Below are 25428 nucleotides of genomic sequence, written 5' to 3'. Positions count from 1 at the left end.
GCTAAAGAATAGCTTTTTTCTGGAAAAATTTCCTTTTTTGGTTAGTCTGAATATAATTAGCGTGAGAAGTCTTGGCATTTTTAGTGTGGGAAGATAGGTTATATAAATAGTAACTATGTAAAAGCTTGGCATGGAAAAACATTTAATCCTAAACTATCAAAAAGCCGTTCCGACAATAATTAAATATATCTCTTCTAATGAAAGTTCAAATTCTTACTAAGTAATAAATTTTAATTTTTTTTTGCTATATAAAGAAAATTTAGTAGTATAATATAAAAGTATCAAAATATGTATAGAGCAAATACAGAATTAATAAAAATTAATTTTCATATTTTTTTACTAATTTTCTTATAAAAATCAAAATATTATTATGTAGATCAATAAAAAAATATATAAATAAGTCAACTTATTAATATTAATTATAATTTTGATGTATTTATATATTATATATATATATATAAAGATTATAAAAGAGTTGTAAATATATATAAAATTAAAGATTAAATATGATTAGAGTATGTAACTTATATTTGACGAGATGATCGGATATGACTTGGATATTGACAAGTGTGAATATATATAATGTGATAGATCCAATGGTATTGACTAATATCAGAGATAGATAAGATGTTATAGACTAATATTAGTAATAAATCAAATGTTATTGGCTAATATTGATTATATATTACATTTTATTAACTTATATAAGTAGTAAATTGGATGTGATAAATATATATATATAATACAGATTGACTGTTATTGATTTACATATATATCAGATCAGATATCATTTATTTATATATATACTAGATTGGTAGTATTCAGCTAATATATATATGAGATTGATTGTTATCCACTTATATATATATCAGATTGGCTGTGATCTATTTATATATATATCAGACTGGATATTATATATTTATATATAGTGCAAATCACCTGTCATCAGCTTATATATATATGCAATTGGCGGACAACAGCTTATATATATATCAGATTGGATATCATATGTTCATATATAGTGTACATCCTCTGTCATCAGCTTATATATATACTCAATTGGTGGTCAACAGCTTATATATATACTAGATTGGTGGTAAACAGCTTATATATATACCAGATTGGCTGTGATCCACTTATATATATATCAGATTGGATATCATATATTTATATATAGTGCAGATCACCTGTCATCAGATTATATATATACCCAATTAGCGGACAACAGCTTATATATATATCAGATCGACTATCATCAGCTTATATATATCAGATTGAGTATCATATATTTATATATAGTGTGGATAACCTGTTATCAGCTTATATATATACCCAATTGGCGGTCAACAGCTTATATATATATCAGATCAACTATTATCAGCTTATATATATATCTGATTGGTGGTTAACAACTTATATATATATCAGATTAACTGTTATCCACTTATACATATATAAAATTGACTGTTATCTATTTGTATATATATGAGATTAACTGTAATTAGATTATATATATATCAGATTGACTATCATCTACTTATATATATGTATGAGATCGGCGATTATCCACTTATATATATACCAGATCGGCAATCATCTGCTTATATATATATATGAGATTGGCGATCATCTACTTATATATGTATGAGATTGGCGATCATCTACTTATATATGTATGAGATTGGCGATTATCTACTTATATATATACCAGATTGGCAATCATCTGCTTATATATATATACCAGATTGGCAATCATCTGCTTATATATATATATGAGATTGGCGATCATTGACTTATATATATATCAGATCGGTGATCATTGACTTATATATATATCAGATTGATAATTATTAGCCACTGCAAAAGGACGGCCAATTCAGTATATTAAATCTTGACTAAATACTGTCTGAATGAATAAAATTCAGCATGAATTCGATCGGAATTTATGATGCCAATTTTTTAAAATTCGTGAACTAAATGAATACAATTAGTATACTTAATTTTAGGAACACAAAAAGAAAAAGTGTAATATACTTTTATGTGATATATTTTGGTTGTGAAAATATAGACGCACTTTTGTCAGACCACAGATTTTTTATTTTATATTGGTTTTGGGTTTTTTTTTAAATACAGTGCATAACATTCAACATCTTTTTATTACTATATATGGGTTGTTAAAGAAGAGATTTGGTCAAGATTAGGTCAAGATTTAGTCAAGATTTAGAGGTTTATGGGTCATTTTAAAGGTTTTTATTGGTTTGAAAAAAAAATTTTATTGTTTCTAGCTATTTCTATTTGTCTACATCACTAATCGTCTCCTGCTGCAATTGGATAGAAACATCACACTCATGATGCCATCATTTATTTTAGTAGATATTGTATTATTTCTTTTGTATATCTATTGGTCCACCCCTGGTGCAATTGACCCCTACTGTATTCTGTTGCTTGCTGTGTCATGCTTTTTTGGCCTGTTTGTTTACTTTTATAAAAAATAATTATAGGGTAGATTAGAAAGAATGGTCTAGGTATATTTATTTGAGAGCAACAGATTATTTAAAAAATATGAATATAATTACAATAAAGTTAAACACGAGAACAGATGGATGTCTTTAACACAAAGATAGGTATATCAACGTTTTAGTTAAATGTCTCAATTATAGTAATATTGTCTATAAAAAATAATAACTTTTGTTAATGCAATGCAAAGTAAATAAGACTTTGATTTGCTTACCAGACAGTTCAGAAAACAGAAGAGGTGGCAAGCAGAAAATACAATGACATTGTCTATAAAATATAATCTTTTATTAGAATAAAATAAAGAGTATCAGACAATTTTTTGCTTACCAATTATTCAATACAGTAGAAGAGGCGGCATGCAGGAAATGGAAATATTATCTATAAAATAATTTCTTTTCATTAGAATTACATACAAAGAAATAGAATGATTATTTACTTACTTGTCTGCTGGTAGAGAATAAAAGTCGGTATATAATCAAAAAAGAGGACCGAGATAAAGACCAGTGACTATAGAGTGTATGATATACATAAGAAAAATAATAAATACAAGTTGTATCTGGAAGGTGTACGTTAATATTTATATAACATACTATTTTGTAAACTCTCCCGAGATATATGTTTTTGTTAACAGGCCAGAAAAATCTGAACAGAATAATTAATATATAAATCGTCAATAAATATTCAGTATATTTTTATTACTTTTTTATTGTTATTTTTGAGGCAGTTAAAAAGGACTTGGTGTTTTAAAGCATAGAGTATTATGCTAGAATAAATACAACAAGATGATTAGGTCTTGAAACTTTGATGTGAGTTGATGCTTACTATGTTAGACATTAAGAAAGAAGTAAAGAAGAAGAAGGAAAAAATTCCAAAAAAAATGGGAGAAATTCAAAATTATAATTTTATGACCGTTGACCCTGAGAAACTGATAGAATCAATTGAACAAATTGAAAGTCATTCAACCCATCCCAATTGAGACAAGACATTACATACTAAATCATAATCTCTCACATCTTTATAATGAATGTAAGCTATTACAAATGTCTTTCCAAGTCGGCTTATAAAGAAAAGTATAATATAGAGATCAGAATGCTATAAAGAGCATCATCAGAAAAATAATCTTTTGGTGTCTTACTTTCCATCTTTACATATGTTTTGATTTATTTTATTTATTTTATTATTTTAAAGAAACCCAACTCTAATTATTAAAGTATTCACATTGTTTCAATTTCTTTCTTTAGCCTTAAATATCTCAATTCATGTCTTCTAATACGCAGCAAACCAAAAAAACGAAAAAGACAACTACAAAAAAGTCTGTTCAACAAACTGCTGGGACAGCAGCAAGCACAAGACAACAGGAAATTCTTCCCAGCTTGACAGTTAGTGCAGAGCTAGATGGTACTGTCCTGTCCACTTTGTCCACCATGAGCACCCAGCTGAATGAATCTCATTCACTTCTGGAGAAGGTCTACCACAACATGGAAGCAACCAATGGCCAGAATAACAATCCAAACCATAGTCCCATTGGTCAGGCTCTTACTACAGGAGAATATATAAAGTATTGCCTTCCAATGGTTTCGGTAGGATATATACTAGTAATAGAATATTGCAAAGTTGCTTACATTATATTTTGCAGATATTGATCCATTCTCAAACACGAGCAGTTCTGGCAACAATGCCATTAACAGTCATTGAGGGCGCCTTCTTAACATCCAACCGTCCCATTGCTGATGTAGTGCAGAGCTACACACATCAGCAAGCTGAAGTAAAGTCTGTTTTGTCTGCAGTTGTGGAAGAGAAAACCCGAAGACATATTTCATATATGCTTCAAAGGGCAAAAGCTTTGCCAGAAAAGATAGCTCAACAAAATTGGATTTCTCAATGCCAGTCCAGAAAGAGAAATGTAAGTATAGTCAACAGTTTTTGTGTAAACTATTTTAATTTTTTTTCAGATTCTTGCAGACTACAAGGCAATTCACTTAGCTAACAAGAAAAACCTTGAGTCTAAGTTTGGTGAGACTGTCGTTGACCTTCTGGACTATGACACTGCTGTCTGATATTGAGTCAGATGAGGAGAAAAATAAAACTAGATATACTCTTAGAAATAGACATCCCTTGGTAAGGCCCTCATGATAAAAGTTATTTTTTTTATACTTCTAACTCAAAAGTATTTATATTATAATGCAGGTGGATGAATACTTTACTGTTTTGAAGAAACAGAGACTTGCTAACAAGGGACCAGGCGTCATTGGCAATTCTGTCTATCCAATTATTTTGAGAAACACTGAGTTATCGAATGAAAAAAAGGCATGTGTTGCTGCTTGGATTCACACACACCAATAATAAATCATTATTTTATTTACAAAGTGCATATAGTACTTTAATGATTTTTATTGATTGTGTTGAATGATGTGGGGTGAAGTAGTAAAATATAATCAGGCAGTATTGTCAAGATGAGAAACAATTAATATATAAATAAAATGAAAAAGAAAAATACAAAATCAAAAATCAAAAATCAAAATAATAAATTATTATTTTATTTTAGAGCCAATTAATAAAAAAATATATATACAAGGCAATTATTTAATTATATAACCCTGATTGTTTTATCCTTGTTTTTTTATTGGAAATTATAATATTAATATTAGCAAGAATATGTAATAAAGGCTAAGAAAATAGTAAATGTTGGGTATTAAATACACAAGTATTTTGTCTTTTATATTATTAATAAAAGCAAGAGAAATAAATAATAGTTTTTACTATTCGTTAATAGTTAAAAAAACTGGTAATATAATTTACTATTGCTCTTTTAAATACTTAATAAAGAAGTAATAGTAAAACTTAATAAAAATAAAGAGATAAATAAGGATAAATCTTTTTACAGTAAAAAAACTCGTATTATAATTATTTATATTTATATTAAATAGACTGTATTTTTTTATTTATTTTTATGTGACTACTTTTCTAGGCAGTGGAATGACAAGGCGTTTTTGCATCTCACTTTGCATTTTATAAGTAGCCAACGCAAAGCATGAATGTAGACGATGCACTGAAACAATGCATGAAGAACTCTCTTCCATGTACCCCTTCTCCCACAACTCTAGGCCTTGTTCAACTAACAGCTGGTGATGACTGGACTGGTAGGCGGGAAACTATTTGATGAATGCGAATGTTGACACTCTTTTGACTCCACTGATCTTGATGGTATAAGTAAATAAATACTCTATTTGACCAGAGAATTCAGATACATTGTCATTTGTTCTCTCAAGACACAAAACCCTTACAAAAGACCCGTGCTTCTTCTTTTCACCACTGCAGTACTCTTGCCCCAGCAACGAAATCTTTTTCACCTTTTGAATCCAATTGTTCACAAACACATCCTCACCAATCGGGATTCTCCCTACCACATAGAAGGAAACACTTGTACTCTGGTAAGTCTTGACATCGAATTCAAATAACCACTGATAGTGAGCATTCTTCATCATAATCAAAGGCTGTAGTTTGATTGACAAAGTGGTTGGGGGCAAGGCCTCACTTCTGGTGACATTGTATCATGGATTTGTGGCAGCTTGCAGAAATATTGGGAGGTTGAATGCCAGTACAGGTGGATGACCATTCTCCAGGCAAGGGAGGGGCAAGAGAGCAGATACCAACATAACTTGAGCAACACTCTCGAGAAACTGTATCATTGGCAGCAAAAGGTTGGTAGAATATGCATGTAGGAAAGTGCTGATAAATGCCTTTTCTAGGAATACTCTCATAAATGTAACCTCAAGACCATTTCTGCAGTTCATCTTTATGTTCTTCAACTTGCCATTGTATCTCTCAAAGCTACATAACCAGAATGCATACACTGGACCAAAGTCAAGCATCGACTCATGCAAGTGCATATGCAAATGCATATTTGGCGTGATGCTACTCTTTCCATAAAGAATCTTGCATTCTTTTTCAAATTCTCCAAGGAGCTGGTGTGCACTGTCAATTTCTGAATATGTGACTGAAGGACCGGTCAACTTTCAGCATGCTTTTACAAAGAGAGTCCAGTTTTTTTAGTCGTCTTCAGGCAAAGCATCTTTTAGTACCACCAACAAATAAATCAGACACCACGATCACAACTCGTCTGCCTTCATATACGGGAAACCAGATTCAATCTTTGTTGATAAAATGGCATACCCAGGAGGAACAAGAATATCATCAGCAAGACGTTGCATACGGACAAGAACAGCAGTTGGGAGATACCTCAGGTCTTTCCAAGCACTGATCATATGCTTTGCTGTCCCAAGAAACAAATTGTGCATGGGATTAAAAATCGTGTATTGGATGGGATCAAAGTAGTGTAGGCGATGCAACTTGGAAAAATGGGTGTCATGCTGCTTCTCCAAAACAGCTCTCTCTGCATCAGATTCTGCACAGAATCACATCTCAGCTTCGGTTGCATTTTCCTCTTTTGTTTGGGAGACCCAGTTCTCATGATCGAATCCAGAATAATTGATCTTACTTGTTCCAGCAACAACAATGAAATGATGCTTGCATATGTGACAGGCGTTTGTACTTGCAAATCCTGTAAATCCAGCAGTCTTTCTTGCAGCAGGTATGTTGCAAGCAACACACATAAGAGCAGCGCGGATACTAGTACCATTGGGGAACTCTGGAGTTTTCATAGTTATGCCGCCGTATAACTCTACCAGCTCGTCTACCAGAGGTTCCAAGAAGTTGTTCATCTGGTTGATCTTCGCTTCCTTTGGACCAGGCATGACACCGACAAGGATAATGTTTTCTGGCTTCATTCTTTCTTCCCTAGGCAGGTTGTTCATTGACAGGTACAAGGCCCCACTTGCATGTGTACGACCCTCAAATGGTTGAAACCAATCCACATTCAATGTTAACATCAAAGAATGGTTGTGATTCACAAAAGGCTCGTCATCTTCATCAAGGAGCTCAGACCACATTGCACCATCATAGACGTCCAACAAGGTACTGTTTACGGTTTTCCTCGATCTCCATTGAACGATTTGATGCTCGAACCCAGGTTTGGCGAAATGCTGTGCCAATGCATTCTTGAGCGAGTTGTATGGGAAAACCATGAGAGGGACAGCGCGATCAGCTTTGGTGTCAGAGAAAAGAGAATTTCCGCAGTATGTTGGTGGTGTGGTTGTGTATTTTTCGAATGTGCAATTTGGTTGGCAATTGCCTGGTAGGTAAATTGCAAAACACTTATTGCAGATGGTGTATTTGACAATGCTTTTTGTCATAAAATTGAATCCAGTCATAGTCTTTAACACATCAACAGTGAGCGGGAGATCAGTATTCTTCTCAAAGGCAACAAGAAGGTGGTAAAAGAATTTTAGCATAGCAGTTCCACCTGCTTGGACCAAGTAAAATGCCTGAAAGATAACGCCAAATAGAGTCATGAATTGGCTTATTTGAGACATTTAATGAATTTTCAAAGAAGCAACTACAAAGGCAAGTATTTCTGTTAATTATTTGTAATACAATTTATGTATATTTCTTTTTTAAATGTATGCATACCGGAAGCAACCATGTCTTCAAAATTTTTAACACTGACAACCTCGACTTTGCTCTCATTTTCAGACTCATCGCTTGAATCAGGATCGTCATTGTCAGAAGCCAATGATGTTGTCTCAACATCAGACTCTTCAAATTGAAAAATCTCGTCTTCTCTCAAAAAAGATATACTCTGTACGGTAGTTTCGGCTGATACAATAGAATAATTGTCTTCATCTATAGTAAAACCAGACTATTAGCTATCTAAATTATGATTTATTAAAAAGAAATTTTATACTCACAATCAATCGATGTTTCAGATACATCTACCATCTCAACGTCTGTCTCTTCTTCGACAACTTCTGTATTAACTGATAATTAACAAAAAAAATATTAGATTACAATTTATCCAGTAATGCGCGTACTACTCAAATGTCATTTACCTCGATTTTTTGGGCCAATGTCTAATAACTTATCAGCATTATTATGACGCTTAAAGGTCTGTGCATTTTGCAAAATTCCACCAATTGCATTATTGGTACATGATGAACATGTACACATAACAGTGTAGGTTTTAGTTGTAGAATTCATAACAGTAAGAATAATATTAATAATAATAAAATAATAAAGAGGTGTATACTATATTTTGTTTTTATCTTTTATATGCCTTTTATTTTTGTCATTAATAATGAGTTGTATATCTTGTTCACTATGTCATTGACTGCATTGAGCTTATCATCCCTATTAGTAAGAATTACAAATGAATTTTGATACAGTGATCTTTTCTTAAAAAAAGTATGGCTGATTATTAATGGGGCTTCAATTTAATAATCACTAATATAATGGCGTAGTTTTTCTCTTTTGTGTTTTTTTAACATGACATCAATTCTCGCTCATTTTGGCAAGTGGCCTTTTTTGGATTTTCTTTTTCTTGTATTTTTTTATGACATCAATTCTTGCTCTTTTTTTCAATTTTTTTTGATATACTTTCTTATTAAAAATAAGTCATATATCATACATTATTATATTCTAATAAAATTTGGTATTTTTTGCGATGCAATAAAAATATTATTGAATCTAAATTAGGTGCATCTGTAACAACAAGTTTTTTTTTCAGAAAAATAATTAAATACTACATTTAACATTTAATATTTTATTTTTATTTTTTATTTTTCTGCCAAGTTAATTGAAACATATATTTTTTAAGACAATTGTGCAATTTATTGCCTAATTAATAAATATTTGTGTTTGTATCTGTGTTTATTTAATATAATCAAAAAGAATTGCTAATTCACATCTCAAGAAAAAAAATATTGAAAAACGATGGTGTTTGAAATATTTTTTCAAATTTTTCCAAAATTCAAAAAATAAAATTTGACTGAATCCACCCTCCTTTTGCAGTGTTACAAAATACAAAAAAAAGAATATAATAAGAATAGAAAAAATAGGTAATTTGATAGATAAGAATTAGTGCCAGACAGGTAAGAAAAATAGGAAGAAGATAAAAAGAAAATTGTGACAACAACAAAGTTTGAGAAATACAGAAAAGAGAAAACGGAGAAATGAAATGTATTAAGATTGACAGACAACACTCTAAAGAACAAAAACACCATGTATGAATGAAAAATAATGATAATAACAGACAAAAATAAATAAGATCAAAGATAGAATGATGATTTTATTGATTGAAAAGGTTGTTTCTTTTATAAACAAAATGTTTGGTTAAAATAATTTGTTAATAAAAAGAAAAGAAAGTCCAGTGAAAAATTTTACTACATGTAACTGGTATTGATAGTAGAAGTAGAATAGAAAAATATAAAGAAGATAAAATAAAAGTATAGTAAAAATATAGTAATTTAATAAAGATAAAGTAAAAATATAGTGAGATAAAATAGAAGTAACGTAATAATATAATAATGATGTAGTGAAGTAAAGTAAAAAATATAATAATAGTATAATAATGAAATCTAATAAAAATGTAATAAAAAATATTGTATATAAATATTAGCAATAGAGAAGTGTATAAAATTAAAGGAAAGAAGTTTAATTTTTAGTGGGTGACAGACATTTCTGAGGTGACAATGTAGGTAGACATATTAATTATTTAAGAGACAAAATAAAATTAGGGGTATTGAGAATAAGATCTCCCAAGAAATCTGAGGGACCACTCCTGTCCCTCGAGACATGTCACTTGGTCAACTTACCATCAACATCAATGTCCACAAGTCTGGTACCACCTGTCACGGCTCACTGCAGGACCAAACCATTGAAAGAACCCACCGTCCAGTGTCTATTACCAGAAACTGGCCAAAGCCGCATTCGCCCATAACATACGTGATAATGGTGACACGTGATGTGTTAGATTTGTTGTAGATTGTAACAGATTATTTGGCAAATAAAATACAATGATAATAGAATAGAACAGAAGACAGATACAGTAAAAAGCGACAAGCAGCAATAGTTGAAAGATAAGAAAAGAAAGAACAACTGATACAATTTTTGTTAAAAGTGAGAGAGAGAAGATGTATGAAAAAAGAATGATGAAACAGAAAAGTAATAACCAATGAGGAGACCAAATCCAACAAACAACCTTCCTAAAATCAAGAAACCAATATTTTATGTTGCAAAATAGTATAGACCACAAAGGGAAGAAAACAAGAAAAAGATACTGAATTGGATCAAAGAATAATTTTATTGACTTGAATTTACTTCTCTTTTTATAGTCAACAAGATTTAAAGTTGATAATAGAAGTTTGAAAAAATAAAGATAGTAAAAATAGAATGATGAATAATTGATATGACAAAGATAAAATATGTGAATAAAGATATAGTAAAAATATAATAATAAATATACTGATGTTATGCAGAGATGTCAGCAAGATGAATTATGTATATTGTAGAAGAGAAATACTACTAGCATGGGGGACCATGATTTCAAATGAGTACAATGTAGACAAATATATTAGCAAGAGAAAAGAAAAAAGTATTGTGTGTAGAAGGAACAGGGAATGGAAACGAGATTATTCCTGTGCATGGAAAAATTCTCCTCTTACCACCAAGGGCACAGCACTATATTAACAAACCGTTGACATCAGCCTCTCATAACCGGGACAACACGTCACAACAAACTGCCAGACAAATCTACTGAGCAGACTGACCTTCTGGTATCAGACACTACAACATGACCAAAAGCTGAATTTGCTTATAACACATATGACATCAGTGATACATATGGTGTTTGTATTTGTGGTAAATGTTGACAGGTGATGTTATCATGGTTTTCGAGGTTTGAATGGGTTTATAGATACGAAACAACTTCTTTTTTCTACAAGAGAAAAAAGACAAACTCAAAAGAGAATGTAGAATTAAAAATAATAAAATTAATAAGAGAAAAATAAAAGAAAAATAGTACAAATGATCAATCTCAATAGACTTGACTCAATATACTTAGATAATCAAACAAGTAAAATATCAACAGGGTTAAATATTAAGAGAACTTGTTGTCAGAAAATAAAACAAAGCAAAATCAATGTTTTTTAAATGCAAGTATTGCAATATTTATAGTTTTGCAATTTACTTGTTAAATAATTAAATAAATAAAATTATAAAAAAAAAAAAAAAACTTGTACAATCGATGATCTATTAAATGTGATTTGTTCTTTACTATCATTAAGTACAAATAAAATAAAATAATTATTAAGTCATAATCATTAAGATAATTACGCTTGTGAAAATATATAATAAAAATAATAATAATTCCAAGTTGATTTGTTCAGTTAAATTTAGTGAGAAAATATGATACGATGTGTGATTACGTGAAGTTATTATTAACAGGCTGATGCTTTTTTGTTGTACTTATTGATGTTCTGCTCTAGAAATAGAAAAATAGCTTTCTATTCAGTCTGGGCTGCCATCGGAAAATCAAAAAATAATAATAGAATATAATTTTTTCTAGAATTATAAAGAATTCTGCAACGTCACTGCACTGCCGGACAACCGAAATTGTGTTAACAGACAAAAATGTTAACAACACATAGTGTTAACAGTATGTGGTTGTGTGGTGTAATGGTTATCACGGTAGACTTTGAATCTACCAATCCGAGTTCGATCCTCGGCACGACCTTTTCATCAAAAAATTAAATTCAAACTTTTGTCAGATGTTGTTCCCAATCTGGGTTGGTCTTTCTTTTACTATAATAATGTCAGAGTTGACATCGGTCACCAAAATCGGGATTTACAAGCAACCAGTAATGGTTGACTTTTTAGGATAAAGGATCTTGACTTTGCCGATTGGTCTTTCATATATGTTTTAGATATTTAAAATAGTGACTATACTTGTAGAAGATATTAGTGGACAACAAGCACCTAAGACATATTATCGTAGCTATTCTTTTAGCCAGAAATCAATTATCATTTTGTATAAATAGTCAAGAAATACATTTAATAAAAAGGCATCTTTATTCTTATCTAAAAACTATTCTTAAAAACTTAACGATCCCCAGTGGTATTGATTCTGCAACTTAGTTACAAGTGCCAGAAAAGAAATACCAGATTGAGACTTGACAATTGGTAGCTGAATAAACTGTTTTGCTGACCAGAACAGCGTCCAGTTTACTGACACCCAGAAGAAAAAATTTGAAATCAAAAAACGAGTTCAGGCCTTGCTTCCCGCTGAACTTGCTAGTTCTTTTGCTGCTTCCCATACTGTGCCTTCACTTCCTGAAGAACAGCATCTCCATTCCTCTTCTTTCCGTATAGCTTTTTGGGACACCCAAGCCCAAAACATGGTTGCCAAACTATCTGGTGTACCTGTTTCTACACCTCCTTCTCCCGACTCTCTGGTCCACATACCTGTTCCCAGCTCTTTGCCCATGAGTACTCCTCCTGCTCCAGTCAACCTTGCTGCTCCTGCTGCCCTGGCTGCCATGACCATGCCCAAGTTAATTGCGGCTTTTACTGCTGCTCTCTGTAGCTCTCAGCTACCTGCTGCTTATACTGCCCTGAACCCTGTTCCTGCTCCAGTATCTTTGCCTCCCTTGGTACAGATAGAACGGCCAGATTTTTATCATGGGGCCTGCTCTGCCAATGCAATCGATGGTTGGGTTTGTTCTGTAGAACGTTTTGCTGAGCTCCACCGCATGGATTATGACAGCTGGACATCATATGCCATAACTTTGCTTCGTGATGGTGCTGACGTCTGGTGGCATCGTCTGGAAGATAATGGTACCAGAACCTCGGACTGACAAACTTTTACTTGTTTGCTCAATGACAATTTCTGTCCTGTTCACTCTGTTCAAAATGCACAAGATCGCATTTGCTCTCTGCACCAGACTGGTTCTGTTGAATCATATATTGACACTTTTCAAGATCTACGTATGGATATTCCATCCATGACTGAGGACGAGGCTCTAGAGAGATTTGTTAGTGGTTTGCGTCCTTAAACTTGCAGCCAAGTCCGCTTCTGGGAACTCTTGGACCTTGCCGAAGCCGCCCGCACTGCTCTAGCTTTTGAGAATAGCCACTGCCCTGTCCCCACTTTCCGCCCAGAGGTTGTTCTGCAGTATGTTTGCAATAATGGTCCCACCCCTATGGACCTTGACGCTATGGAGTGGAGAGGGTTGATGCGGACCAACTACCAGGGATGCTCAGGCCAGCGCAGTAACCAAAGCTCTGCCAGCCGTTCCAACGTGAGACCACACCAACAAGGAGGTAGAGATAACCGCAAGTGTTTCTGGTGTGGCCAGATTGGACACCTTCGCCATTTCTGTTCAGAATGTACTGCTGCCATCTGCCAGTTAGACGAAGGATGAGCCAAGGCACAAGGCCACAAGGAATTCTCATTCCATACAACTGAGCTAAAGGGGAATCAGTTGTGTGAGAACGAAGACCCCGCCCTAACAGGGATGTAAAAGATTACAATAGTGTTAATTATGAAGAATATGATAATTGTTGTGGTGGTTGAAGTTGAAGAAGTTTTTAAGAGGAAGAATTGAAGATTTGAAATTAGGAACGAAGATTCGTGAGAACTTGTGTAGGTTTTGTTTATTGAGAAAGATTTTGTATCAAAGTTTGACCAGGTTCCTACACTGAACTACTACTGCTATTTATATTGTTTTGGATTGGGAAAATTATATGACTGGGGTCAGGTAATCGATCCTATCTGAGCCTTAATCAGAGCAACGTGATCTTGGGATAATTAATGTATGATTAATTATATAAATGTGTGTAGTCCCAATGAAGTATTAACATCGAAAGTAAATGTGTTTATGAGTTATAATTATGCTTATAATAATCCACTGATGTATCCCATATTATGGTGATATCATCATATGAAATATAATCACTATCATGCATGCTAAACCTGTGTGTTAAATAATAAAGTAATCGGTAGACACCTTTGACTGGAATAGCTGAGGCCTTATATTATTTCCTTCAGACTTATTCTCAATTACAGCAGTAGTCAATACTCATTTACAACACAGGGGTCCAAACAAAAAAAGGCCCCTAAAGCGACCCCAATAATGACTCTAATAGTGACCCTTTTTCTTGTTGTAGTATATACTTAAAGAAGTACAATCAAACAGACAAAATAATATAGTAGATAAAAGATAATTTTATTATGAACAATTGCTATTGATATTTATACTAATTATTTGGAATATTTGTCTTAAGGTCTTATTTGATATGATGCCTCATCTGTAAGAATGTTAATTGAATTATTGTTTCTGCTATATGAGAATGTGAGTAAAGGTCAAAGTAATTAATTACAAAAAGAGGTTCATTTGCCCTTTCCTCTTTTTGGAACAATTGGTTTGAACCTCCTCTTTTGTTTAAGCTCCAGCTTACCAGCTACAACATACTGTCATGTGTGTTGTGGGCAAGTCCGGCTTTTGGCCATATCGTGGTATCCAGTACCAGAAGGTCAGTCTGCTTGGTAGGTTTGTTTGGCAGTTTGTCATGACGTCTTGTCCCAGTTATGAGAGGCTGATGTCAATGGTTTGTTGATGTGGTACTGTGCCCTCGGTGGTAAGAGAAGAATTTTTTTGTGCACAGGAAAAATCTTGTTTCTGTTCCCTGTTCCTTCTACACACAATACTTTTTCCTTTTCCCTTGTTAACATATTTGTCTACATTGTACTCATTCAAAATCATGGTTCCCCATGCTAGTAAAATTCCTCTTCTACAATGCACATAATTCATCTTGCTGACATCTCCACGTAACATCAGTACCTTTATTATTATATTTCTACCATATTTTTATTCATATATTTTATCCTTGTTATATTGATTATTCATCATTCTATTTTTACTATCTTTATTTTTCCGAACTTCTATTATCAACTAAAAAATCTTGTTGATTATAAAAAGAGAAGCAAACTCAACTCAATAAAATTATCAATCAATCTGTCAATCAGTTTCAGTATCTTTTTCTTGTTTTCTTCTCTTTGTGATCTATACTATTTTGCGACATAACATATTGGTTTCTTGGTTTTAGGAAGGTTGTTTGTTGATTTTGGTCTCCTTATTGGTTATTACCTTTCTGTTTCATCCTTCTCTTTTCATACTGTGGTATACATACCACAATTGAGTGAAGAACAGACCCCACAACCAAACACTGGTTCCTTTTTGCTAATGAACCTGGCAAGTTAACAATCTCTGGAACTGTTACACACCAGGCACACATACACTACACACTCATACAGTGTAAACCAACCATTACACAACAGGGATTTGAATTACAGGGATTTGAATAGTAGCAGATATAAACAATATTATTTTGTCTCTTTAATAAAGAAGACTCTCACAGTATCTACTTTTCCCATTATTGACATACTAACCCATAAACAATCCCAAATACCTCACATACTCCTTTCTCTCTCTCTCAATTTTAACAACGATTCTATTGGTTATTCTCTCTTTTCTTATCTGTCAACTATTGCTGCTTGCTGCCTTTTGCTGTATCTGTCTTCTGTTTTATTCTATTATCATTGTATTTTATTTGCCAAATAATCTGTTACAATCTACAACAAACCTAACACATCATGCATCATTACTGACACAGATGTTGTCAAATGTTCTAGCATCAACCAAAAACGTATATTTGTTTGATGTGACATCAACTTATAGACAGACTATTAAGTTATGAACAGTGCAAAGTTGTGACTCCATCTCTGGATATGACAAAATCCGATTTCTTGGATTTATTTTCTTTCTCCCTCTTTTTCTTTTTTTTTGCTATCAATATTTAAATTCCTGTTAGACTTTAAATGCTTTTCCCTTTTTTTCCATTTTTTTCTTTGATTTTTATTTTCTTTTTAGCTTGCTTCTCTTTGCATTACACTTGTTTCTTTATACTTCTTAATATTACTTCTTTAGTATGCTTCCCAAGAGTTCCTATTTTTTAGTAGTTTGATTATTTTTATTTTTGATTATTTTTGATTATTTCCTTTTGTGATTATGCTTAACACTGAAAAAATTTACCAATTTTATCTTGCTTAAATATCAAATAAATCTAAGTGGAAGATGAAATATTCCCCCATTAATAGTGATATTTAATTTTGATACACAGTAAACTTTTATCTATGGCAATGAAATATATGATCAGATATATAGGTTGATCGGGTCTAAAGATATATGAGTTTATATCCAGCAAGCTGCACAAAACTAATAATATATTATACTTGCGCTTTACTCTCAATGAATATAGTGTTTTTTATGGCCTGTTGTAAGGTATATGTATAAACTCAAATGACGAGATGACCAATTACATAGAACTCTCTGTTAGATTTGCTACATGCACTGGAAAAATGACCTGACATACATATGTGTAAAGGCGTAGTTACTCAGGTGTCCAGACGGGGTTTAACATTGAGTCCAGATACATATCACTATGTAACAAGTTTGTCTTAGCACAATATGCCATGACCAGCTATACACATGTGTAGGGTCAAATAAAAATGATGGGAATATAGTTCTTTAGCACTTTCGGTGTGTTGATCTGACTTGGGATATTGAAAAGAGTTTTTTGAAACCAAGGTTTTATTTTTATATGTTTTATATGGAGCTTTAAAGGTGGATAATATATTTATTTTCGATCTTGACACAGTAGTATAGTTCAACATTACACCTCTTCGTTATCTTTTATATCCAATTAAATTCAATACTTGAGCAATTCTTTGGATTCTGAACCATAGTATAGTTCAATTGTTTTTATTTTAATTTCAGAAATTGTTTTATTGATAAAAATTTATAATAGTATTTATTTGGAAAGAACAGAATGTTTCTAGAACTATAACAATCTTATAGTATTGATTTATTGGATATCCGTTATTGCTTCTACTGGTCTGCTTGATACTGTTTGAATAGAATAATTATCTACAGAAAAGAAATATCTGAAAATATAAAAAGAAAGCAGACTGTTTGTTGAAATACAACAGTCTTTAAGAAGCATAGGCAAATTATTAGCTATGTGTGCTGGGTACTACATATAATGTAATATGCTTTTATATTTTGTGTACACTTTTATACTTATATTGTAAATATTGGAAAAGAGCGAGCAAAAAATAGATGTTGATATTGATAATCCATGGCGTTCCTTATGATATCTTTCACTATAAAAACAATGAAAACATTAATTTTTGTGAATCGAATAAAATAATAAATAATTTACATACCAGTAGCAAGAATATATATTAACAGAGATAGATTGTCTTTGTAAACACTTGATAAAACTCTAATGAAAAATAATAATATTTTATGTTAACACATTATAATATTAATATAACTAAAATAAAAAATAAAGTAGTGATTCTTACCATGTAATGTCATTTCCAGCTGTATAATGTAAGGGAAATCAAAGACGGGATCAACAGTGTTCATCTATAATAAGACTTCATTTTAGTAAGATACATGTCAAAATAATATATATATATACACTACCTTAATGTTTTTAACCAAATTCATTTGTAGCAGTTATTTTTGATGATCAAGTCTGTAATAAAAAAAACAAGTCAGAAGAATTTTTATAGATGTCAATTTCGCAAAATATAATATTAACTTTTGTTAATCTGGACAGCGATTGTGAAATGAATGCATTTAAATGAGAGCAAATGAGTATCTATTATAATAATAAAAGAATGTATTAATTTATATTGCTTATAAAAAAGTATTTAATAAAGAAGTATGTTACCAAAAAAAAAGCCACTAATATAATAATGACAAACGTTGGAAAAGAGGAAAGGAGCAGAAAAGAAGCAAGAAAAAAATATAAATTTTTTTTCCGCGTTTGAAACAATATACCAAAAAGCTTATCCAATAAACGATAGTAAAAAAAAACTGAAAAGAGATGATCAATTGAGGCCAAAAAATGTATCAAGGCCAATTTGCATCTCAGTGTTTCAAGAAGTTGTCTTTGAAGTGTTCCTGAAGCATCACTACCGCCTATAAATACTTAATATTTCTACTTGCAATTCAATGTCACTCACTCTTGATTATATCATCTCAACAAATCTACGTTGCGAATTTACTGTAATTTACATAACAAAATAAATGGATTGTCTCTTACAAAAGAGATTAAAAAAGAAAAAGAACTAATATTCACAATTGAAAATATTATAATGTATTACAGATAATGCCTACCCCCAACCGCAGACTCACTCCTTCTCTTGCTAGCACTGATGTCCAGTTGCTACAAGCTTTGAATGCGATGAAAGAAGAGATGAAGGCCATGAAGGATAAGATCACATTGATGGATACAAGAATTGGTGTAGTGATCACTGGTAACGCAACCGCCATTAATGGCATTGATGCCTTGTCTGCCCTCCCAGCATCTGCGCATGTGCCCACTAGTGTTGCATCCACTTCTGCTGCCCTTCTCATCACCGAATCAAGTGATACAAACGCTGTATTTGTAAGTATAAAGATACAAAAGACACTTGCCAATCTTGTTGCTAATTAAAATATAATAGGGATACATTCATGGTTATATGTGGAACCCAAAGCTAAAATCAAGAGACCAGGCAGAAATCCAAGCAAACACCATAAAACCAAAGTGGGCAGTTGATGTTCGTTTTGATCGCTCTCCAAATAGAGAGTTAGTCAAACAACTCTTGTATTACTTGGAAAAGAAGTTTGCTGGCACTGATATGAGGACATGCGACCTTTGTAAGTGTATATACACAAACTTCTGTAGTAGATATCGCCAGCAAAGGGAACTTCTGGAAACAAGACAAGCCTTGAACACTAATTCAAGAAGATCTGGCCGTGAAACTGATGTAAACTATATTTTCAATTTATGCTAAATAATAACAATTAGAATATTAATTGTATTGTCTTTTTCCTTTAGAACTACACTTGCCGTCGCCTTGCTTATGATGCTTACAAGGCTGACATTGATCTCAAGATGGGTCGAAACTGCTCTGGACTGATCCAAAAGTCGGTCATGTCTGAAGGCGAATCAGACGATGATATGTCCCCCTCTCAGCCAAGAAATGAGATTCGTGTTGCTCGCCCAAGTTGGAGAAGTGACGAGGTAAAACCTAACAGTTTTCTTTTTTGAATGATGCCAGGCTGAATGTTAATATATGTTTATTACTTAGCTTAACAAATTCATTATGGAGGTTGACTCGTTTGTTGTTAAGCAATTGGGTGCAAATTCCCGCCAACTGCTTAAGAGAGTTTATGGTAGAACAGTGGAATCAACAGTCCCAATTGATTTAGATCCTGCTCTACCTCAATGGGCTCTTAAATATGAGTCATAAATAAAACTCATTTTTTGTCATTTTTTTTTCTTTTACTCTCAAAATTTCTTAACACATATGTATTGTTCGCAACATATATAATAAGACTACATTAGCTTATATATTGAAAATTTTTATTAAAAAAGAAATGTATTAAATATTAATTGTATTGTTTGTGTGGTAAAGCGTTGACAAGTATTTTCTTATTATTTGTGCTGGTTTTATAATCACATGTTGCAACAACTGATGCTATTTGATGTACTAGCAAGATGCATTCAAAACCACACGCAATAAAATCTGCACTGCAGATGTCAACACTTTCCAACTCTCTTGAATGGTCATGCTCAATCTGGAACCACTTAACAAACGCAAACACGTGTTTATCTTGATAAACGACACGTGTTTGGAGCTCTGTGTTATCTACTGGTGGAGTGAAAGAGTGCAAGAACAGATACTGAATTTGGCCAGTGTATGCCAACCAATTGTTGCCTTGACTTCCAAGGAACAGAGATTGAACAAATGAGCCACGACCAGAAGCATATTTGCAGCCTTTGTAAACCTGACCAAGCAAATTGATTGATTTCAACTTTATGATTTGGTTGTCAACAAAGGAGAATGGAGAGGAGGGATGCTGGTAACCTTCAAGATTTGGCATGCAGTATGCGACTTTATAGTAATCAAGCAAATGAGGATAGTTGACATCACTCATTGCTGATGGGGGTTCAATATGGAGAGGAAATGCGGATGGAGAAAGAGGTTCATTGCCAAGGACTGGAAGAGAAGGGTTTGAGTATGCTTGGATGAAGGCTGATAGTCTGAACGGGCGCTGAGGAAAAGTTATTGTATTTTTTGAAGTGGAGGGTTGAGCTGTGGCAGTAAGCTTGGCGAGAAGAGGAAGAAACAGTACTTGGCTTGGGCATGTGAGAGCAGCATGAACAAAATCACCTTTGAATGTATCTTGGACGAAACTATTCATGTATGTAACCTCAAAGGAATTTTTTCTGTTTGTATTCACGTTCTTTAGCAGACCATCATATTGCTCAAACCCGAAGAGCCAATATCCATATACTGGTCCAAAATCACGGATGGTCTCGCAAAGATGGAGATGTAAATGCATGTTACAGGTGAGAATAGTTGGAGTGTAAATACGCTGGCACTCAGTACAGAATTCTTGAAGAAATTTATGGCCGTCGTCAATGTCAGAGAACGTGATGCTTGGCTTTGCTAATTGGCGGCAGGCATCAACAAAACTGATCCAATTTCTGAACATTTCAACTGGCAGGACAGCCTTCAACAAGATAGGCGAATACACTAGCACCCAGGACTTCCATTCATCAGCTTTCATGTATGGAAAGTCCTTTCCAATCTTCGATTTCAACACCACGTAATCCATTGGCACCACCATTGTCTCTGCCATTGTTTGCATCATAGCTAGCTTTCTATTGTCTATCAGTCCTTCTTTTATCTACCACTTCATCATTCTCTTTGATGTCCCCAGGAATAAATTATGCATGTGATTGATGATCGTTCCATGTACTAGATCAAAGTATCCAAGGCAATGCAGCTGCGACCATCAAATACCATTTTTGATTTCCAACTGATGCCTTTCTGAGGGCGTACTGGCACTCTTCCACTCCTCAGCATGCAACCTGTTTTCCAGACCGCTATGGATTTTCCACGTCAAATAGTCGAACCCACTGAAGTCGACCTGATTGGTGCTTGATAACCTGGTAAACTGCCTCACACATCTGGGACATGCACAAGTACTGTTGTGGGTGGTGAATCCACTGGTCTTCCTGGCAGTGGGGATGTCACAGGCAACTATATGTAATGCGGCACGTACATTAACACCGGCTGGGCACTCAAAGGTTGGGATGGTTATCCCCGTAAACAACTGCAGCAATTAATTGACTATTGGCTTTAAATAGTGGTTGATCTCTTTGGTCTTTGGCTCCTTAGAACCAGGCATCAAACCAACAAGGATGACATTTTCAAGCTTAAATCTTTCCTCACAAGGCAAGTTATTTATTGCAAGGTAGATAGCTCCAGTTGAATATGTAACGCCATCAAATGGCTGGAACCAGTTGATGTTCATTGTTAGCATCAATGAACGAGATTCATCCACAAACGATACGCCACTTTGGTCCTTTAGCTCCTTCCACATAGCACCACCATAGACGTTGCATAGTGTATCTACGACCTTAAGCTCTTTGTTTCATTGTCTGATTTTTTGCTCGAACCCAGAACAAAGAAAGAAAACTTGTAGTGATCACTGGATAGAGTTGTAGACGTATGATTGCTTGGCTACCATGGCACCAGAAGATGAAACCTTCATCAATTCACAATTACATGCTGATCGAGAACCATGCTTTTTGAAGTCGCAATGAGTAGGGAGAGGCACATCTTGTTTGTAAACTTTGTGGCAGTCTTTACATACAACAGACTTCTTGATACCATTGGGGTAATTGGAAAACCAGTCATTCTTTGCAGGCCAATAAGACTTTTTGGTAATTGGAAATCTTTGCCGTAGATCTTGAGTAACTGATTGATAAATTCAATCAATATGGCGGCACCTTTGTTAACAACATAATGCGAGATAAAAAGAACGGCAAAGGTAGCAATGAACCAATGGACAGGGTTTTCAGGCATGTTAGGAGCATCAAATGGGTCTATTTAAAATTAACAAAAATAAATTAGAACAAATTTTCTTTAGGTCTGTTTTTAAGAAAACAAAATCATTTATGACTGACCTTCATTAACAAACTCTTCAACATCTGTCTTGATACCTTCTTCTTCACCACTGCCAGAGACAGAGTTCATGTCTCTTTCAATGTCAGAGTCATTGCCATTGACCTTGCTGATCTCATCGTCTACTAAGACATTGTCAGCCATCATGGCAGCATTCGAATCAGGTGAGTCGGCCTGATTGTCTATTTTTTCAATGGATTCAGATTGACAGGTCGAGATATATACAAATATAGATTAGTTTAGCTTATTGTCTCTACTGGTTTTCAAATATTTTTTTCTTTTCTTTTCTTACATTGGGTATCAACGTCCATCATTTGTTTTTCTTGCACAGCTGTGTTTCATTAAAATTAAAAAATAAAGAAGTTATTACTCAGTAATCAAAAAATAAACCCTGAATATAACATACTATTTGCCAATCATTCAGCCGTATCCAGTCTCTCGATTCTCTCAAGCTCATCTTTTCTAATATGGCGCTCAGCAGTTCTGCTTGTCACCAATGAGTATCCCTGTGAATTTCTGCTACATTGAGCACAACAGCAGACAACATTACAGCAGTGGGGGATAGAAGGCATTTTATGTGTTTTCTTTGATGTGATTTATTGAGAATAAAAAGAGGAACAAGTGTAAAATATACTTTATTTGCACCAACTTTATAGTAAAAAAAAGCATTATATTTTATGGTTGTTTAATTGAATTCTTCTAACAAGTTCTTTTCTATATTATTAAATATAGAAAGAGACATGACAATTATGATATTATCAATTCATAGTCTTTATTCAAATGTTTTCAAGAATGCCTGTTGTGTGTAAAAGACATATATTTTTCTACTATGAGTTTATAAATAGATTATTGCGAGAGTAAATCCAGAAAATAGTAGGAATAAAAAAAAAGGGGTGGTAGAATGAGAATTCTGATAGGTCTCTGTATGTGAATTTAGCCTTCCGTACCAGACTGATATTCTAAAATTCTGTTAGCCAATGAAACCAACTAAAACTACATCTTTGATCTGAACTTCAAAAAACACACTGAGTTGAAAAAAATCACTATTTCTACATATGTGTTTACCAACCTGGCCACATTGTTAATCAGGGCGGTTTTTCCAGTGTTTGTGTCTTGGTGGAGATTCATGTATAAACATCTTTATATAATATGTACAGACAGCATAATAATGGTCCTAACATCCTGTCGCATTCTACACAATTTGTGTATTGATAACAAGGATTACATTACTGCAGACCTGGAGAATGAAGCTGATATACGCAGATTTTTAGAAGACAATGTTGATGGTAGAGTCAGTTTTTCATTCATCCTATTGGATAGAGACGGTGTTAGCCAGATCTTTGTATAAAATGAGTTCCCTACTGCATCAAGTCTTGATACTTGCTTGAGACAGCTCAAGGAGCAAGGAGTAATGAAAAGAAATAAAGTCGTTAGCAGCTTGTAAAGCTAAAACTTCCAGAATATACTTGTCTTACTTTTAGTTTAATGATATAAAATGATGAAAGATATTTGATATTTATTTTATGCCCCACCATTGTTATTATTTTAGATATGGCTACTTTTCACTTCTGATTCAACAAGCTTTAACAAAAAGAACTCTTCTCCCCTTCTGTTTCTTCTTTCCTAATCCACTTCTCTTGCTTCTGCTTCTTTCTCTTTTCTCTTTTCTTCTTTCCTTCTTCTCTCTTCTAATCTCTTCTCTCTCCTTTCTTCTTTCTTAAGTCTTAGCTCTTCTCTCTCTTTTCTTCTTTTTTCTTTCTCTAATTTTAGTTTCTCTCTCCTCTCTTGTCTTTCTCTTCTCTCAAAGTATTTTACTCGCATTTAATTGTCCAGATCAATCATCCTATTCTTTTCTGCTTGTTCTTCATTGCTACCAAGAAATGCCTCTGCAAATTTGCATGTGGCGGCTCTGGATTCTTCCATGACTTTGTCATAAGTCGAGCTCATTAACTCCAAGATGACATTGTAGTCTCTAGTATTATGTGTCTGACTCTGTCTTGTTGGTGTAGGGAGAGACACAGAGCTAGAACTTCTTGTCTCAGGCTCTTCAGTTACCAGTTGTCCTTCATCAACTACTTATAATGGCTGGGATATAATAACGTACTCTCTTATTATTCTTTCAGTGGAAGACGTACATATAATTATTGCACCTTGAGTTAACGTTTCACTTGTAAGCAAAGATGGAATGCTAAACAAAGAATCAGTCAAGATTATCTGGTGCATTTGTTTGAATCATTGAAAACGGTGCCAACCATTTTTAAGGCCACGACTAGCTTGAATATACACTCTATCTGACTCTTTCTTGAAGGCTACCTTAAGTGCTTTAAACTTGTTGTTGCATCTACTGCTGTCCACAGTGGTTTTGAAATGTTGGGGCAAACTGCTAAAGTCTTGCTCATTCCTAAAGGCCACTAGGAAGTTATTCCAAAGGTGCCCAACTTTTCTCTTATGTTCACCTGCAGATCTGATCTTGTTGTGAATGTCAGTATTAATGGCAGCTTTGAAGAATAAACTTGTGCTATTTGTGCATCACAATTTGTTATTTGCTGATGATGAGCCTTGGACGTCATCATTATGCTCTGTTTTAACGTTTTCAGCATTTGTCACATCTTCAAATTCTTTATTGTTTTCTATATCCTCAAAGTCTTCATCATTTTCTATGTCTTCAAAGTTTTCCAAGTCTTCTATATCTTCTAAATCTTCTACTTCGCCATTTCCAGTTACTTCAGCATCAGAATCATAAAGAACTTCTACTTTACTGTTGTCAATTGCTTTATTGTCATGAACAAGCTGGTCTTCAATTTGTTCAAGATCTGTTTGATCAGAAGTGATGGCACGAGGGGCTTTACCATGTGGTGCAGGTTGAGTGGGGTCAACAGAAAAGAAACATAAGTTGTTGAATGACATTAGAAAGAAAAATA

At 33.4% G+C, this 25428-nt stretch overlaps 9 protein-coding genes and 1 non-coding gene across 10 annotated transcripts; 4 read left to right on the top strand and 6 right to left on the bottom strand.

The window, feature by feature from the left end:
* Positions 1-3776: 3776 nt before the first annotated feature.
* PHYBLDRAFT_59280 (basic-leucine zipper transcription factor) lies at positions 3777-4860 on the top strand (the record flags this gene model as incomplete). The annotated part of the gene is made up of 4 exons (XM_018440466.1): positions 3777-4097; positions 4154-4420; positions 4470-4568; positions 4705-4860. The coding sequence occupies 4 exons, from the start codon at positions 3777-3779 to the stop codon at positions 4858-4860; spliced, it is 843 nt and encodes a 280-aa protein (XP_018298292.1).
* A 605-nt stretch (positions 4861-5465) lies between these two features.
* On the bottom strand, positions 5466-6419 carry PHYBLDRAFT_163273 (hypothetical protein; the record flags this gene model as incomplete). Its single annotated transcript, XM_018434768.1, has 3 exons — positions 5466-5669; positions 5802-6011; positions 6168-6419. 3 exons carry the CDS (start codon positions 6417-6419, stop codon positions 5466-5468), a joined length of 666 nt encoding a protein of 221 aa, XP_018298291.1.
* Positions 6420-6626: 207 nt separating this feature from the next.
* On the bottom strand, positions 6627-8613 carry PHYBLDRAFT_163272 (hypothetical protein; the record flags this gene model as incomplete). Its single annotated transcript, XM_018434767.1, has 6 exons — positions 6627-6866; positions 7527-7901; positions 7977-7990; positions 8047-8259; positions 8325-8393; positions 8466-8613. The coding sequence occupies 6 exons, from the start codon at positions 8611-8613 to the stop codon at positions 6627-6629; spliced, it is 1059 nt and encodes a 352-aa protein (XP_018298290.1).
* Positions 8614-10206: 1593 nt separating this feature from the next.
* Positions 10207-13832, top strand: PHYBLDRAFT_140252 (CCHC-type zinc finger transcription factor; the record flags this gene model as incomplete). Its single annotated transcript, XM_018430368.1, has 4 exons — positions 10207-10365; positions 12621-13245; positions 13330-13449; positions 13477-13832. The coding sequence occupies 4 exons, from the start codon at positions 10207-10209 to the stop codon at positions 13830-13832; spliced, it is 1260 nt and encodes a 419-aa protein (XP_018298289.1).
* On the top strand, positions 12074-12145 carry PHYBLDRAFT_t38. The gene has a single exon. It is a non-coding gene; the product is annotated as a tRNA-Gln (tRNA).
* Positions 13833-14996: 1164 nt separating the features above from the next.
* Positions 14997-15705, bottom strand: PHYBLDRAFT_59276 (hypothetical protein; the record flags this gene model as incomplete). The annotated part of the gene is made up of 2 exons (XM_018440465.1): positions 14997-15251; positions 15601-15705. 2 exons carry the CDS (start codon positions 15703-15705, stop codon positions 14997-14999), a joined length of 360 nt encoding a protein of 119 aa, XP_018298288.1.
* A 2946-nt stretch (positions 15706-18651) lies between these two features.
* PHYBLDRAFT_59275 (hypothetical protein) lies at positions 18652-19780 on the top strand (the record flags this gene model as incomplete). Its single annotated transcript, XM_018440464.1, has 4 exons — positions 18652-18930; positions 18989-19294; positions 19366-19551; positions 19619-19780. 4 exons carry the CDS (start codon positions 18652-18654, stop codon positions 19778-19780), a joined length of 933 nt encoding a protein of 310 aa, XP_018298287.1.
* Positions 19781-19919: 139 nt separating this feature from the next.
* Positions 19920-21176, bottom strand: PHYBLDRAFT_140250 (hypothetical protein; the record flags this gene model as incomplete). Its single annotated transcript, XM_018430367.1, has 1 exon — positions 19920-21176. The coding sequence occupies one exon, from the start codon at positions 21174-21176 to the stop codon at positions 19920-19922; it is 1257 nt and encodes a 418-aa protein (XP_018298286.1).
* A 156-nt stretch (positions 21177-21332) lies between these two features.
* PHYBLDRAFT_140249 (hypothetical protein) lies at positions 21333-22818 on the bottom strand (the record flags this gene model as incomplete). Its single annotated transcript, XM_018430366.1, has 6 exons — positions 21333-21653; positions 21738-21965; positions 22068-22186; positions 22261-22428; positions 22510-22689; positions 22800-22818. 6 exons carry the CDS (start codon positions 22816-22818, stop codon positions 21333-21335), a joined length of 1035 nt encoding a protein of 344 aa, XP_018298285.1.
* A 1510-nt stretch (positions 22819-24328) lies between these two features.
* On the bottom strand, positions 24329-25414 carry PHYBLDRAFT_140248 (hypothetical protein; the record flags this gene model as incomplete). The annotated part of the gene is made up of 3 exons (XM_018430365.1): positions 24329-24582; positions 24760-24971; positions 25041-25414. The coding sequence occupies 3 exons, from the start codon at positions 25412-25414 to the stop codon at positions 24329-24331; spliced, it is 840 nt and encodes a 279-aa protein (XP_018298284.1).
* Positions 25415-25428: the final 14 nt, after the last annotated feature.

The sequence above is a fragment of the Phycomyces blakesleeanus genome (assembly GCF_001638985.1).
Source record: "Phycomyces blakesleeanus NRRL 1555(-) unplaced genomic scaffold PHYBLscaffold_2, whole genome shotgun sequence".
Lineage (NCBI taxonomy): Eukaryota > Fungi > Mucoromycota > Mucoromycetes > Mucorales > Phycomycetaceae > Phycomyces > Phycomyces blakesleeanus.
This window is presented reverse-complemented; position numbering and strand designations above follow the sequence as displayed.